This window comes from Antechinus flavipes, chromosome 6 (genome assembly GCF_016432865.1).
Source record: "Antechinus flavipes isolate AdamAnt ecotype Samford, QLD, Australia chromosome 6, AdamAnt_v2, whole genome shotgun sequence".
In the NCBI taxonomy this organism is placed as follows: domain Eukaryota; kingdom Metazoa; phylum Chordata; class Mammalia; order Dasyuromorphia; family Dasyuridae; genus Antechinus; species Antechinus flavipes.
In genome coordinates, this window is record NC_067403.1 from 159,299,688 (window position 1) to 159,313,429 (window position 13,742).

General features: G+C 33.7%; 1 protein-coding gene across 1 annotated transcript in view; it reads right to left on the reverse strand.

The window, feature by feature from the left end:
- The window catches only part of WDFY3 (WD repeat and FYVE domain containing 3), a 316,134-nt gene that overhangs the window by 185,472 nt on the left and 116,920 nt on the right, over positions 1 to 13,742 (reverse strand). Inside the window, exon 8 of the mRNA XM_051965853.1 lies at positions 11,468 to 11,634. Coding sequence (XP_051821813.1) covers positions 11,468 to 11,634 — 167 coding nt within the window. The remainder of the gene's footprint in view (positions 1 to 11,467; positions 11,635 to 13,742) is intronic.

Sequence of the window (13,742 nt, forward strand, 5' to 3'; positions counted from 1 at the left end):
CCTTTTGAGCTTTTCTATTCCCTGAGACCAATAGTTATTTTTCTTGGAGGCTTTGGCCTTCTTCTTCTGAATGTACATTTTGATCTTCCTTGTCACCATTCTAACTTTTCTAAGGTCAAAATCACTTTTTGTTGTCTGCTCATTTTCCTAGCCTATTATTTACCTTTTAACTCTTTGAAAAGTAGGGCTTTGTTTCCAGGATGGAGGGTGTTTTGTGCAGCTGTTTTCAGAGATCCTTCTAAGGACCTGACCATAAGTCCTCTTTTATGCCCTAGAACTTTAAAAGCTACAGAGTCCTTCTTCAGTGCTAGTAAAGAGACCTCCTGTGAGCTGAAGCCTCTGGAAGCAGCCATTGCCACCACTGCCCATGTTTGCTCCTGGTTTGCTGGTTTCTCAAGATCCTCTCACTGTACTGAAAAACCACTGCCTCTGGACTGAGAGGTCTAGAAATTACCAGTGCTGCTGCTGATTCAGAGGTCTGTAGGCCCACTGCTCCTTTGCTGGCATTGGGGTTGGGGTTGCTTAGAACTGGCTCCACTGACCTTTTCTGCTAACCTTCCAAGTCATCTTTGGGTCTCTAGGCTGAAAGGTCTGGAAGCCCCCAGTGCTGCTGCTGATTCAGAGGTCCCTAGCTTTCCTGCTTTGCAGGCCCTGGGGCCAAGGCAGGCTGGACTCCCACCCTGGTGCCACAGACTTTCCTGTTTCTAAGTTGTCATCAGCTAGAAAACTGTTTTACTCCTAGGAGATATTGGTACACGGCAACAGCAAGATTGTGTGATGATCAATTCTGATAGACGGGGTTCTTTTCAACAATGAGCTGATTCAAGCCAATTCCAATAGACTTATGATGGAGAGAGCCATCTGCACCCAGAAAGAAGACCACAGGGACTGAATGTGGATCACGATATAGTATTTTCACTCTTTTTGTTGTTGTTTGGATTCTGTTTTCTCCTATTTTTTCCCTTTTTGATCTGATTTTTCTTGTGCAGCATGATAATTGTGGAAATATATACAGAAAAATTACATATGTTTAACATACTAGTAGGGGATCTCAATATTGCTCTCTCAGAACTAGATAAATCAAACCACAAAATAAATAAGAAAATCATTAAGTATTAGATTACTTGTCGTCTAGAGGAGGAAGTGGAGAAAAAAGAGGGAGAAAAATTTGGAACATGAGGTTTTACATTGGTTGAAAATTATCTATGCATACGTTTTGAAAACAAAAAGCTTTAATAACAAAAATAAATAAAAAGAAAATTGTTCTATTTCACCTTTTTGTGTGTTCTGATGCTCTAAAATTTGTTTAGTCATTATGTAAAGGAATTTAGAGCAGGGTAGGGGAAAAGTCAGCCTTTATTCCACCATTTTGGCTCCACCTCCCCAAGAATGTGTATTAGTGCTCCATTTTTTTTCCAATCTTATTAAAATTATACTCAGTTATATTATAAATTTGTAAAAGATTATAGTATTAAATATAGCAAAAACTATCTTTGCATCCAGTCCATGGTTTACAATGTTACCCTAGCATTTTCAAGCAGTCATGAGGATAGAGGATGGAGATGTTTGCCCTCATAAATCTCAAATTTGAAAATGGCTCTTCTCTAGGAAATTCCATATTTTGTCTATCTCAGATACTTTCCAGCTTTTTATTTTTTTGGTAGAACACTCCACTCAAACTTCTTTTGACTCTTCTCCTAAAGATATCAGGAAAAAAGTTCCCAACCTGGGCCTATAGAATATTAGTTTTTAGCATAAAAAAATTTGTACTTGACATCACTGTTGTGTTATTATTTCTTGGCTTAATCATCTCAACTTTTTCTAAGGGACAAATCTTTTCACGGGACACTTCTAAATTTTTAAATTAACCCTTATTCCTCAGAAGGTGCTTTAAAGATCAATTTCTAATATTTTACCATTACAACTGAGTGAATCAGCTGGTTTTCATACATAACAAAACATTCACTGAGCACTTTCACTTTATCACTTTATATTTCTTGTACTCTTTTTCTGCTTTTAAAAAAGATCTTACAATTCTCCTATTTTTACAATGAAGATCTATTTCTAATATTAAGAGGCCATGGCATGTTTCAATACCCATTATCTTATACTACTTACTGAACCTCTCAGCTTTCATTTTTTTGAGACTTTACTACATGAAAGTTGCATTTATTAAAATAATAATGCTAAGCTGCTACAATGAAGCCATAATTCCATACAATTAACATGTATCAAAAGAGGTAAATAAATGTCCTTACCTATGACTTGTGAATAACAGTAGGTTGCTAATGAAAGAAAATATCAAGGAAAAAAAACCCAAAAAGCAGATACAAAAATTCCAAAAATTATGCCTAATGTGTACTAATTATCCTAGGCATAATGAGGAGATAGGCAATGTTGAACAAGACAACAAGTACAGCAACCTTTATGCTTTTCTAACTGCTTCTGGCTCATTTCCTTATTAATTGTCTAGCTGGATCCTAAGGAAATCAAAGTTTGCCCCAATATTTCTTCAAAGTAATACATCAATATCTCAAAGATACATCTCCCACATTCATCAATTAGCTGTGTCCTCATCCCAATTCATAAACCAGAGAAACCTATTTTCCCCTAAGCTTTTTGCTTCTTTCCCTGCCCCCCCTTTCTTTCACCGATTCTGGTCTCCCTTACAGACTCTTCAGACAATAGTTAATTTATTCAATCGAAATCTCCCATAGAATGAGAATAACAAAATAAAGTGAAATGTTCTCTTTCCAATCTTTTTTACTCAAGAAATGATCATTTAAACTTCATTCTCTTATAATATCTCACCTCTTCTGCCTTTACAGTTAACTGACAATTCCCCAAGATAGTTTTCCCTTTTATAAAAGGTACAATAACAGTATTTATATTCAAGGAGAGAGACTATGGAAACTGCTATTACCTTAAATAAAAAAGGAAATCACTCCAAATAGAGACTTTTCTTTTCATCAGTTCTAAGTATAACCTGGTAAATATAAAAGTAATTCAATAATTAAATACTTATACCATTGATAGTTTCAAGAAGAGGCTTGTCTATTCATACCTAGAATTCATTCTCAATTCAACTAAAATTGCTTCATTCTGTTTTAATGACTTAATAATTACTAGTGGACTTTTCTCAGTTCTCATCCATCTTGACCTTACATTTGACACTGTTAATTATTGTTTCCACCTGGATATGCTTTCCTCATAGTGATACTATGATATTATCCCCTGTTTTCCCCCATCATTCTTTCCATTTTAATTCCAGTTGCTAGATCATCCTTAGTTTTTAACTTAGGTCACAGTACTTGGGCCCTAGTCTTCTTTCTCCACATATTCTTTCAATAATCTCACTTGCTCTGATGAGCTCAACATTTACTTTTATGTACTTTTCACATATCTAGGCCTCCTCTTTTTTCAGAACTTAAATCCCATGGATTAAATCACTTAAAATGCTGAAAACCAGAACTCAAGTTTTTCCCCAGGGCCTCACCTCAATTCCTCATATACAATCGGTTGATAAGTATTTTAGATATTAAATCCATATTCTCTCTTGGATTTGTCCTCTTCTCACCACTCAACCACAACTCTAGTTTTGATTCTTTTTATCTCTTGCAGGACCATAACAATAGTCTTCAAATTTGAAGACCAACTAGTCTCCTACCTCTAGGCTAACTCCTTTGTAATCCATCCTCCACATAGTCCCTAAAGTTTTGGTCCCAGGCCACAAATTTGTGATTCTATTGCTAAAGAAACTCCAGTGGATGGCCCCCTCTCTTATTTCTAGTATAAAATTAAAACTCTTCTGCCTGTCCGTTAAAGCCCTTAACAACATACCTCTTGCCTAACTTTGCAACTTTTTTATATTTTTCCCAATTCCCAGAGTATGCCTTCCAATCAAACAGGCTTACTAGATCCCTTTCAAAATGACATTTCCTCCCTTGTCTCTCTGTCTTTGGTCAAGCAATTCCATTTCCTAATAATATGCATTCTCTCCTCCACTCAGCCTCTTACAATCCTTAGCACCTTTCAATACTCATCTCAAGTATCCCTCTAGTATGTATATACACATACACATACACATACACATACACATACACATACACATACACACACACACACACACACACCCTAGTATATAGTAACCTGTAGTGTTCTTTTCTAAAATATAATGGTTCTCTGGGAGCAGGTTTTCTGGAGAAGCTTCTGGAAGCAGCCTTAGTTTCAAGTTCCAATTAATAATCACCTCAAATGCAGCCAGCTGTTAAAAGTTCAATCCTTTATTGTCTTCTTCAAAATAGCCCGATTAGCTTTCGTAGAGGTCTCTCTGCTTGGTTCCAAGAGCTCTTGCAGTTTGTTCTTTGCCTCTGCCAGCTTTAGCCTCCAGCTCTCTCTGAATCTCGGCTCTCCATCTCCCAACTGAATTATGGCTCTGTCTATCTCCCAAACTTGTGAACTCTAATGTGTGAACTCTCAAAGGTGTAAACTTAAATACATAAGCATTATTTCTATCAATTCCAGTGAGTTAACACTTTGTAAGGATTCTAACAGTAACCTTTTGGTGATTTCACTGATATGGTACTAAATAAGTAAGTTAATCTAGGCTACACTATCTTTATATTGTAGCTATTTTTTATTACACACATATTTTATACAACATTGTAGAATTTAAGCTTTATTTTGACTTGTTGGCTTTTTGCTTTTTGTGAGGCAATTGGAATTAAGTGACTTGCCAGGATCACACAGCTAATAATATTAATTAATTGAAGCCACATTTGAATCCAGCTCCTCTTGATTTCAGAGTCAGTGCTCTATCCACTGAGCCATCTAGCTATGCCAAATTTAAGCTTTAATAGCTTAAAAATACACTAATACTTTGAGACACCTGGATTAGCTAGGTTTATTCATGAGCAATTAATCTTCTCCAATTTTTTTTAGCATTCTAGGCTCTCTCTGTGACCCTTGAGTTCTAAAGGGATAAATTTGTTATTTTCTGTACCATAATGTTAAACAGTTTGTCCTTGTTTAGTTTATATGATTGCTCCCTCGTGTTCACCTGTTTAAGCTACTCTTGACTCCTATGTTTGTACCACAAAGTTTCTTTCTGCTCAATTCTGTTCTTTTTACCACAAATGCAAAGAATTATTTTATTTCATTAAAGATCCATTCCCCACCCCCATAGAATTATATTCAATTTTAATGGATAATTTTTTCTTGGTTATAAGTCTAATTCTTTTGTCTTCATGAACATTGTATTTCAAGATCTCTGCTCTGTATGGTAGTGGCTACTAAAATTGTGTATTATTCTGACTGTGTCTTTTTGGTTCTCTCTTTTTCCCTCTTTCTGGCTACTTGCAGCATTTTTATTTTGAACTTAAAGCTCTGGAATTTGGCTCTGATATTACTTGGAGTCTTCATTTTAGGGTTTTTTTCAGAAGATGACTGACAGATTCTTTCTATTTCTATGTCACCATCTGGTTCTATATGATTGGGCAGTTTTCCTTTATGATTTTTTGAAATATCATATTAGGCTCTTTTTTTTCCCTCATGACGTTCGGATAGTCTGGGTGATTCTTAAATGATCTCTCTTCAATCTATTTTCTAGGTCAGATGTTTTTTCTATGAGATACTTTATAGTTTTGTCCATTTTTTTCATCTTTAGACTTGACTCTCAGGAAGTAACTATCTTCTACTTGATCAAATTCTAAATTACAAGACAGTCAGCTAGGTAGAACAGTGGATAGAGCAACAGATATCAGGAGGACCCAAGTTCAAATCTGGCCTCAGACACTTATCAGCTGTGTGACCTTGGGCAAGTTACTTAACCCTGTTTGTCTCAGTTTCCTCATCTGTTAAATGAGCCAGAGAAGTAAGTAAAAAACCACTCCAGGATCTTTGCCAAAAAGACCCCTGAGAGTTGGACATAAATGAACAATACAAACTTGCAATAAGGAAGGAGAATTATCTTGGATAAGGTTTAGTATTATCTCATTCTAAGAAATGAATTTTCTTTATAAATCTTTCTTTCATAATTTCCATAATTCTTTTCTTTTATCATGTTTTCCATCTTTATTTAATTCACAAATTCATTTTTGGCTTTGAGAGAAATTACTTTCTATTATATCAATAATGCATTATTAATTAGGATCCAGGCTGTTTATTTCTTCATTTAGGACCAGTTCCTATAGTGAGTTAGCCAGTCTCTGAAGAGCATGACTGATAGAGGAGACTGCCCTTCTAAGACTACAAGTTCCTAGATCTGTGGCATGGACACACCCAACTACAAAAACTTACTTTTGTTTGAAACGCAAACAGAAAATAACCTAGATGAATTCTTACCCTGAGGGAATAAGCCCAAGTCTGGGCATGCCACCACTGGAATCTAGGGTAACCCAGCTCATGAAGGAGAAAGCCAACCAGAATGACCTGTGTGGGGATAGATTTCCTGTCCAGACTGCTAGACTTGGCTGAATCTATTTTTGAAGCCACGTTCTCCTGCAGGAGGAACTGAAGACTTTTCATCCACCTTCTCATTAATTGTTCAGCAATCAGAATTGATTTTCACCTCTTGGAAAGAACCTTTAATCCAAAGGTATTTAAATACCTCTAGGTTTTTTTTCTCGTGATCACTGTAACCAATGACCATCAATTTATTGGTTATTAGCTAGTCTAATTAATAAAATGAATATTAACAGCTTCCCCCATCCAGCCCCCTTATTTCTGTATTTTTCTTTGAGGTTTTGCTTTTAGATGTCTAGAAGTCATTCCCTTCCTGGTTTTTCCTCACGTATCCTCATCACCATAAAAGCTCTTTAGGTTGGGATTGATTTTTTGAATTTGCTTTTTTTCCCCTTCTATTTCATGACTTTGAATTTTAAGTTAGGGTCTTGTTTGGATATGTTGGGGAAGAATACTTAGATAAAACCTTTGTCTCCTTGGGTCCTGCTGTGGCTTTCTTGAAAGGTGTATTAAATATATATTAAACTAGGCCCTCTGAGATAGCTTTCAGTGTTCTCAAAGTGGTCTGATTCTAACCATGGGAATCTCCCAATGTTCTTCACAAGGCCTTCTGATAATGTCATTCCTCTGCTCAGAAAGCCCTAGCAACTCCTTGCCTCTAAGAAAAATTACAAACCCCTCTGTGACATATAAACTATTCTATAAACTAGTTCAGCCTGCTAAGCTAATTACACATTACTCTCCTCCACACACTATATTCTAATCACACTACTCTACTTGCTATTATTGGAGTTAGGGAACTGTTTTTGGCCTTTGTTTTCTCAGTACTTATCAGTGCCTGGCCCAGAAATACGTGTTGAATGGGTGAATGACAGTAACTACTATTCATAAAGTGTTCCCATGTGTTGGAATAGTTACAAAGTTCAGAATTAGATCTCCTTAAGTATAGAATTTAATATCCTAGGTATGCTTATATAGGGAGGCACCTGGAAAGTTGGAATTTTTTTTTTTAACTAATCTAATTTTTATGTCTAAAGAAGCTAGTATTCCCTATGCAATATTTTGAGCTAGTTGACAAGAGGGAACTCGGTCTACAATCTGGCTCCAGATTTAGTTTTATAACTATTATAGTTTTCATTCACACACTTTATATCTTACCTAAACTATCCTATTTGCTATTAACTTTAGATAATATTATATCTGTACATGCATGTTTTGAAAATAAAAAGGTTTAAAAAAAAAATCTGCTGTCTCCTTGCCTTTGCATAAACTGTTTTCCCATACCTGTAATGGACTGCCCTCAACAACTCCTTTATTAAAAATAAATGTTGATATCTTTTTGCTTAAAATTCCTCTTTGTCTCCCTTTTATAACAAAGAATTTTAAAAATAAAAATAGGAAGCCAAAAAAAAGGCAGTAAAATCAATCAATACATGCAAAAAGAAAAATCTAATATACACAATATTTCATACCCATAAAGACCCCTCCCAATGATATCTTGGTTTAAAAAAAAAAAGTAGGGAGTGTTTTCTCATATCACTTCTGTGAAGTCAAGCTTATTCTTTTGTAATTTTGCAACATTCATTTTGCAGGATTTTTTTCACTATTAATTATTCAAACATCATGTATATTATTTTCTTGGTTCTGCTAACTTTACATCAGTTCACATAGATGCATCAATACTTCTCTATATTCATAATATATTCAAGTTCCACATTTTCCAATCCTTGAAACTCTTTTCTTCCCAGTCCTTTGCTATTACAAAAAAGTGCTACCATAAGTATTTTGGTATATGCTTGGTATATATATATAATTTAAATTAATGGCTTTCTTAGGGTACATATTCAGCATTAGAATCTCTGGGTTGAAAAAGTGTAAAAACTACAGCAACTATATTTGCATAATTCCAAACTGATTTTCAGAATGAATGTAGTAATGTGCCTTTCTACATCATTAATTATTCCCTTTTTTTGTCACCTCAGTCAAGATTTATTTTTATTAGCTTTGCTTTTATTATCAGTGTTTTAAAACACTTTCACATGGTTGATAACAGTTTGAATTTTTTTTGAGAATTCTTTGTTTATGATCACTTCACCTTGGCCTCTCAAAATCTCTAGTTTCTAAAAAGAGTCAGTACAAGCTCTACCTTTTAGATGAAGACTTCCTTATCTTCCTAGTTGTTCTTTCCCTAAAATTATTTAGTATTCACTTTCTATAAATTTTGTATTTACTTTTCAATATATATTTTACCCAAGCACTATTGTGTTGATACTCCCATTGCCTAGCATGTAGTAAATATTTATGAACTATCTTTGAATTAATATTTATTCATCAAAGTGGAGATATAAAGACAAATATACTCTTAAAGAGCTTACAATCTAGTAGAAGGCACAGAATTATAAAAATACCAAAGGCCTACCCCATATATTTCGTTAGAATGTAAACATCACAAAATTTTGTAAGATAACTAAATCATCATTGAGTAAAATACTCAATCATCAAGACATCATTTTTCACTTTCTAAACTAAAGGAATTAAAAATTAGTTAGTCTTTAAAATTAACAACCAAGTTTTATTTAAATAATATATATATTTTTAAAATATATATATACATATATATACACACATATTCTTAAAAACTGAGCTGCATAACAGTAATTTTTTGTGATATCCAAGGTTAAGTTTGGCACATGTATGAGAAAACAAGCTAAGTTCAAAGAAGAGATCCAGAAAGAGTACTATGATATGCAAAAGAGAGATTAACATTTTGGAAGGGAAGTCAAGAAAAGGCTCACAGAGTAGATGGCATCTGCTTTGGACCTTAAAAGAAGGAAGGCTTCAGCACAACTGTTGATGAAAAGAGTACCATTTATTTCAAGGAATAGAGGTAAGATAAGAAGGTCAGAAAGGACAGGATGAGAATAGCAAAGTTAAAGTAGTTCAGTTTGCTTGAGAGTGAATGCTCTTAAAGAGGAATACCATGAGAAAATTGGAAAGGACAGCTGAACTCAAATTGTGAAAGGTCTTGCATATTACCAAAAAATTTTGTGCCTTACATTTTATGAAACAATGAAATACTGAAGGCTTTTGAGTAAAGGTTGACACTGGATAGCTATGTAAAAATTATCAGTTGGAATTATAAATTGGGAAATAAAATTCTGGGGAAAAGCTGGAAGTACAGATGCAGATTTGGGAGTTACCTGCAGAGTATTAATATAGCCAGTAAGCCAATAAGCACTTTTTAATCATTCATTATGTGTCAAGTACTATTTTCTGTATTCAGAATTCAAAGAAAGGCAAAGATAGTCTTGGTTTTCATGAAACTCACAACCTAACAGGGAAGACAACATATTAAAAAAAACTATGTATGAACAAGCTATATACAAGATAAATTACTGAAAATCAACAGAAGGAAGACAATAAATTAAGGAAAATCAAGAAACGCTTCCTGGAGAAAGTGGGATTTTATTCAGAACTTAAAAGAAGACAGGTAATTCAGGGGGTAGAGATGAGGAAAATAAAATTCCAGCTATAAAAATAACCAGTGAAAATGTTTGCAGTTGGAAAATGGAGTTATCTTATGGGAAGAATAATAATAATGAGAGTATCACTGAATTACAAAGTAGGGAGAGGGAAATAAACTGTGAGAAGACTGGAGAGATGGAGAATGAGGATTAGTAGTTATGTATGTTATGTTATAAAGAGCTTTGAATCCTAAAACCAGAATTTATTGGGTTTATGGGAGTGATATGGTCACTTTAAGAAGATCACTTTGACATCTGAATGGAAGACAGATTAAAGTGGTTAGAGAGCCATCTGCATGCTAGTGAAATAATCTGGTTAGGAGGTGATGAAGGCCTACACTGACTGTTTGTCAGAACAGAAAAATAGAGTGCATTCAAGAGATGCTGGAAGGGAGTGTATATAGAAGACAAGGAAGTATAATTCATGACTTAATAAAAGTAAAACAATTAACTAAATATGTATATGGAACTCATATGCAAAGGCTTAAAGAATTCAAAAAATGCTGTAATACAAAGTTTACATGTGGATATGGAGAGCCCTTCTGCTTTAAAATGTAGATCAAGTACCAACTTCTGCAAGAAGTCTAGCATCATTTCCCCTCCCCCAGTATGGAAAGATATATATTAATAACTTTGTATTGTCAGAGAAGAAAATTGAGTCCAGGTCTTCCCAACTCCTAGGATACTTTCCTAGTTGCCGTGTTAAACTGTCTATCAATTTTAAAACAAATCTCCAAAAATGAAGTACCATCATCCACAACAGTTAGCATTTATATACAACGTTAAAGTTTGTAAAGTACTTCACAAATATTATTCCATTTAATCATCATAAGAACCCTGGGAGATAGATGCTGCACTAATCTCCATTTTACAGATAAGAAAGAATTCCTCAAAAAGTTAACTGACTTTCCAGAGTTACACTGGATTATACTATCCCTGTTTGAGGTAAAATTTAAACATTAAAATATAATCTCTGCTATTAGGAGGAATAAGTCTAGTGTATTATGTAAGCTTGGGAGTTCTGACCTGCAATAGGCTAAGGTTGATCATGTAATTGAGACACCAATATGACGAGCCTGTGAGGTGGGGAGGAATGCCTGGGGAGGGCAGAACTGGCCCAAGTCAGAAATAGAGCCAGTCAAAACTCCCTTGTCAATCAGTAATAGAATTGAACCTGTGAATAACCATTGTTCTTCCAGCTGAAACAAGCAGACCTCGTCTCCAGAAAAAAAAGAGCAATAACAAAACTAACAACAGTTAAATTTAAATTTTGTATAATTCAATATAAACTCACTTTATATTTCAGTAAGTTATAATTTTTATTATTTTTTTAATTTCAAAAAACCAACAAAATGCAACATGCAAATTTTACTGGAAATTTTTTAAATTGGTTTTATATATATAGTAATAATGAAAACAAATATATTTAAATTACATTTTGATTCCTCTAAGTACATCAGGATAAAAATAAATCAACTCACCTTTTCCTGCTGGCTGAGGAACTGCAAATCCAGGCAATAAAAATGGTGCCCCTGTGGTAATGCCAGCTGGTTTTAGTTCACTGACACCATATGTTGTTAGAGAAGTTATCAAATTAACTAGATCTTTCAGAGCATCCTTGGATTCTGCCTCCTTTGCTTGTTCCAATCTATAAAAGGTAAGATGAGTCTGATTTACAACAACAAAAATACAGTCTTAAATTTGAGACTAATAACACAAATATTAAATGTTATTCAAATTAATATTGCACTAGAATAACTACAAAATTCTATTTCAATCTACCTTCCTTGCTTATCTTAATCTATGTTTAACATGCTGACCACTACTAAATACAATGCTGACAGAAATCCCCTTAGTAAGTAAGAAGGGCCTGCTTTGTTTGAGCAGGTGTATGCCAGAGAAGTAGAAGTAGGGGATCATCTTGTACAAAATATGTAGATCTACAGAGATGGCAAACTGAGTGCTCTAGTAAAAATGATGATTACACTGGTGATGAGTAATCACTTAGAATTTCTGATAAAGGAAATTTTTAAAATTTTTCCCCAATTACATGTAAAAATTTTAACATTTATTTAAAAAAAAATTTTTTTTGAGTTCAAATTCTTCTTCTTTCCTGCCTTCCTCATTGAAAAATCAAGCAATTTAATACAGGTTATACATGTACTGTCATGCAAAACATATTTCCATGTAAGTCATGCTGTGAAAGAAAATGTAAACCAGGAAAAAAAAGAATAAAATTTAAACAAATATACTTCGAGCTGCATTCAGATTCCATTAGTTCTTTCTCTAGAGATGGACAATATTTTTCACCATAAATTCTTCAGAATTGTCTTGGATAACTGTTTTGCTGAGATAAACGAAATCATTCACACTTGGTCATCATACAATATTGCAGTTTTTGTGTATGTTTTCTGGTTTTGTTCATTTTATTTTGCATCAGTTCATGTAAGTCATGTTTTTCTGAAAGAATCTGCTCAATAACAGAATTTCATTACAATCATATACCACAACTTGTTTAGCCATTCCCCAATTGATGAACATCCTCTCAATTTCCACTTTTTTTTGCCATCACCAAAAGAACTGCTATAAATATTTTCTTAATATAGGTTCTTTTCTTTTTTCTTTTAAATCTCTTTGGGATGGTTCAAGGGTATGCATTGTTTTATAACTTTTGGGGCATAATTCCAAGTTGCTCTATAAACTGATTGAATCAGAATACCACTTTAGGAATAGTGCATTAGTGTCTCAATTGTCCCACATCCCCTCCAACGTTTAACATTTTCCTTTTCTATCATATTGTCTAAAATGACAGGCGTGGAGTGGTACCATTTCCGTTTTTTTTTAAATTTCTTTAAGCAAAAGTGATTTAGAGCATATTTTCATATGACTATAAATAGCTTTTATTACTTTACCTCAAAACTGACTGATATCCTTTAATTTATCAATTGAGGGATGGCTCTTATTTCTATATTTGAGAAATGAGGTGTTTATCAAAAAGACATGCTGCAAATTTTTTCACAGTAATAATTATATATATTATGAATGTATTATATATTATGTGTGATAATAATTATGTGTAATAATATTATTAATTATGTATTTGCTTCCATTCTACTTGTCTGTCTCCTTCCCTCCCTCCCATTCTCAGAAGTATTCTGGTTCTGACTTTTACCTCCCAAGATCTACCTTCCCTTCTATTGATCCATTCCTACTTCTTATCTCCATTCCCCTCTTACTCTGCTGTAGGAAATTATATTCTGAATATTTATATACCCAAATGAAGGTGTATGTTATTCCCTCTTTGAGTCAACTCCAATAAGAATAAGATTCCATTGCCCTCATCTTCCCCTCCACTGTAAAAGTAATTTCACATCTCTTTATTCCTTCTCTCCCTTTCTTACTTCCAATGCATTCCTTTCTTATCCCTTAACTTAATTTTTAAAAAATTAATTATTCCATAATATTCAACACACACACGTGCCTTCTATTTATGTAGACTCCTAATTGCTCTAATAATTAGAGAATTTTTAGAAGTTACAACTATCAATTTATTATATAGAAATATAAACATTTAATCTTATTGAATCCTTTACCTATGTTTTTCTTCAGTATTTTTATTTCAAAGTCAAATTTTCTTTTCAGCTTTGCTCTTTTTATCAGGAATGCTTGAAAGTCTTCTATTTCACTGAATTTCATGTTTTTCCCCAAAGGATCATACAATTTTTACTGAAAAGATGATTTTTGATTACAATTCTA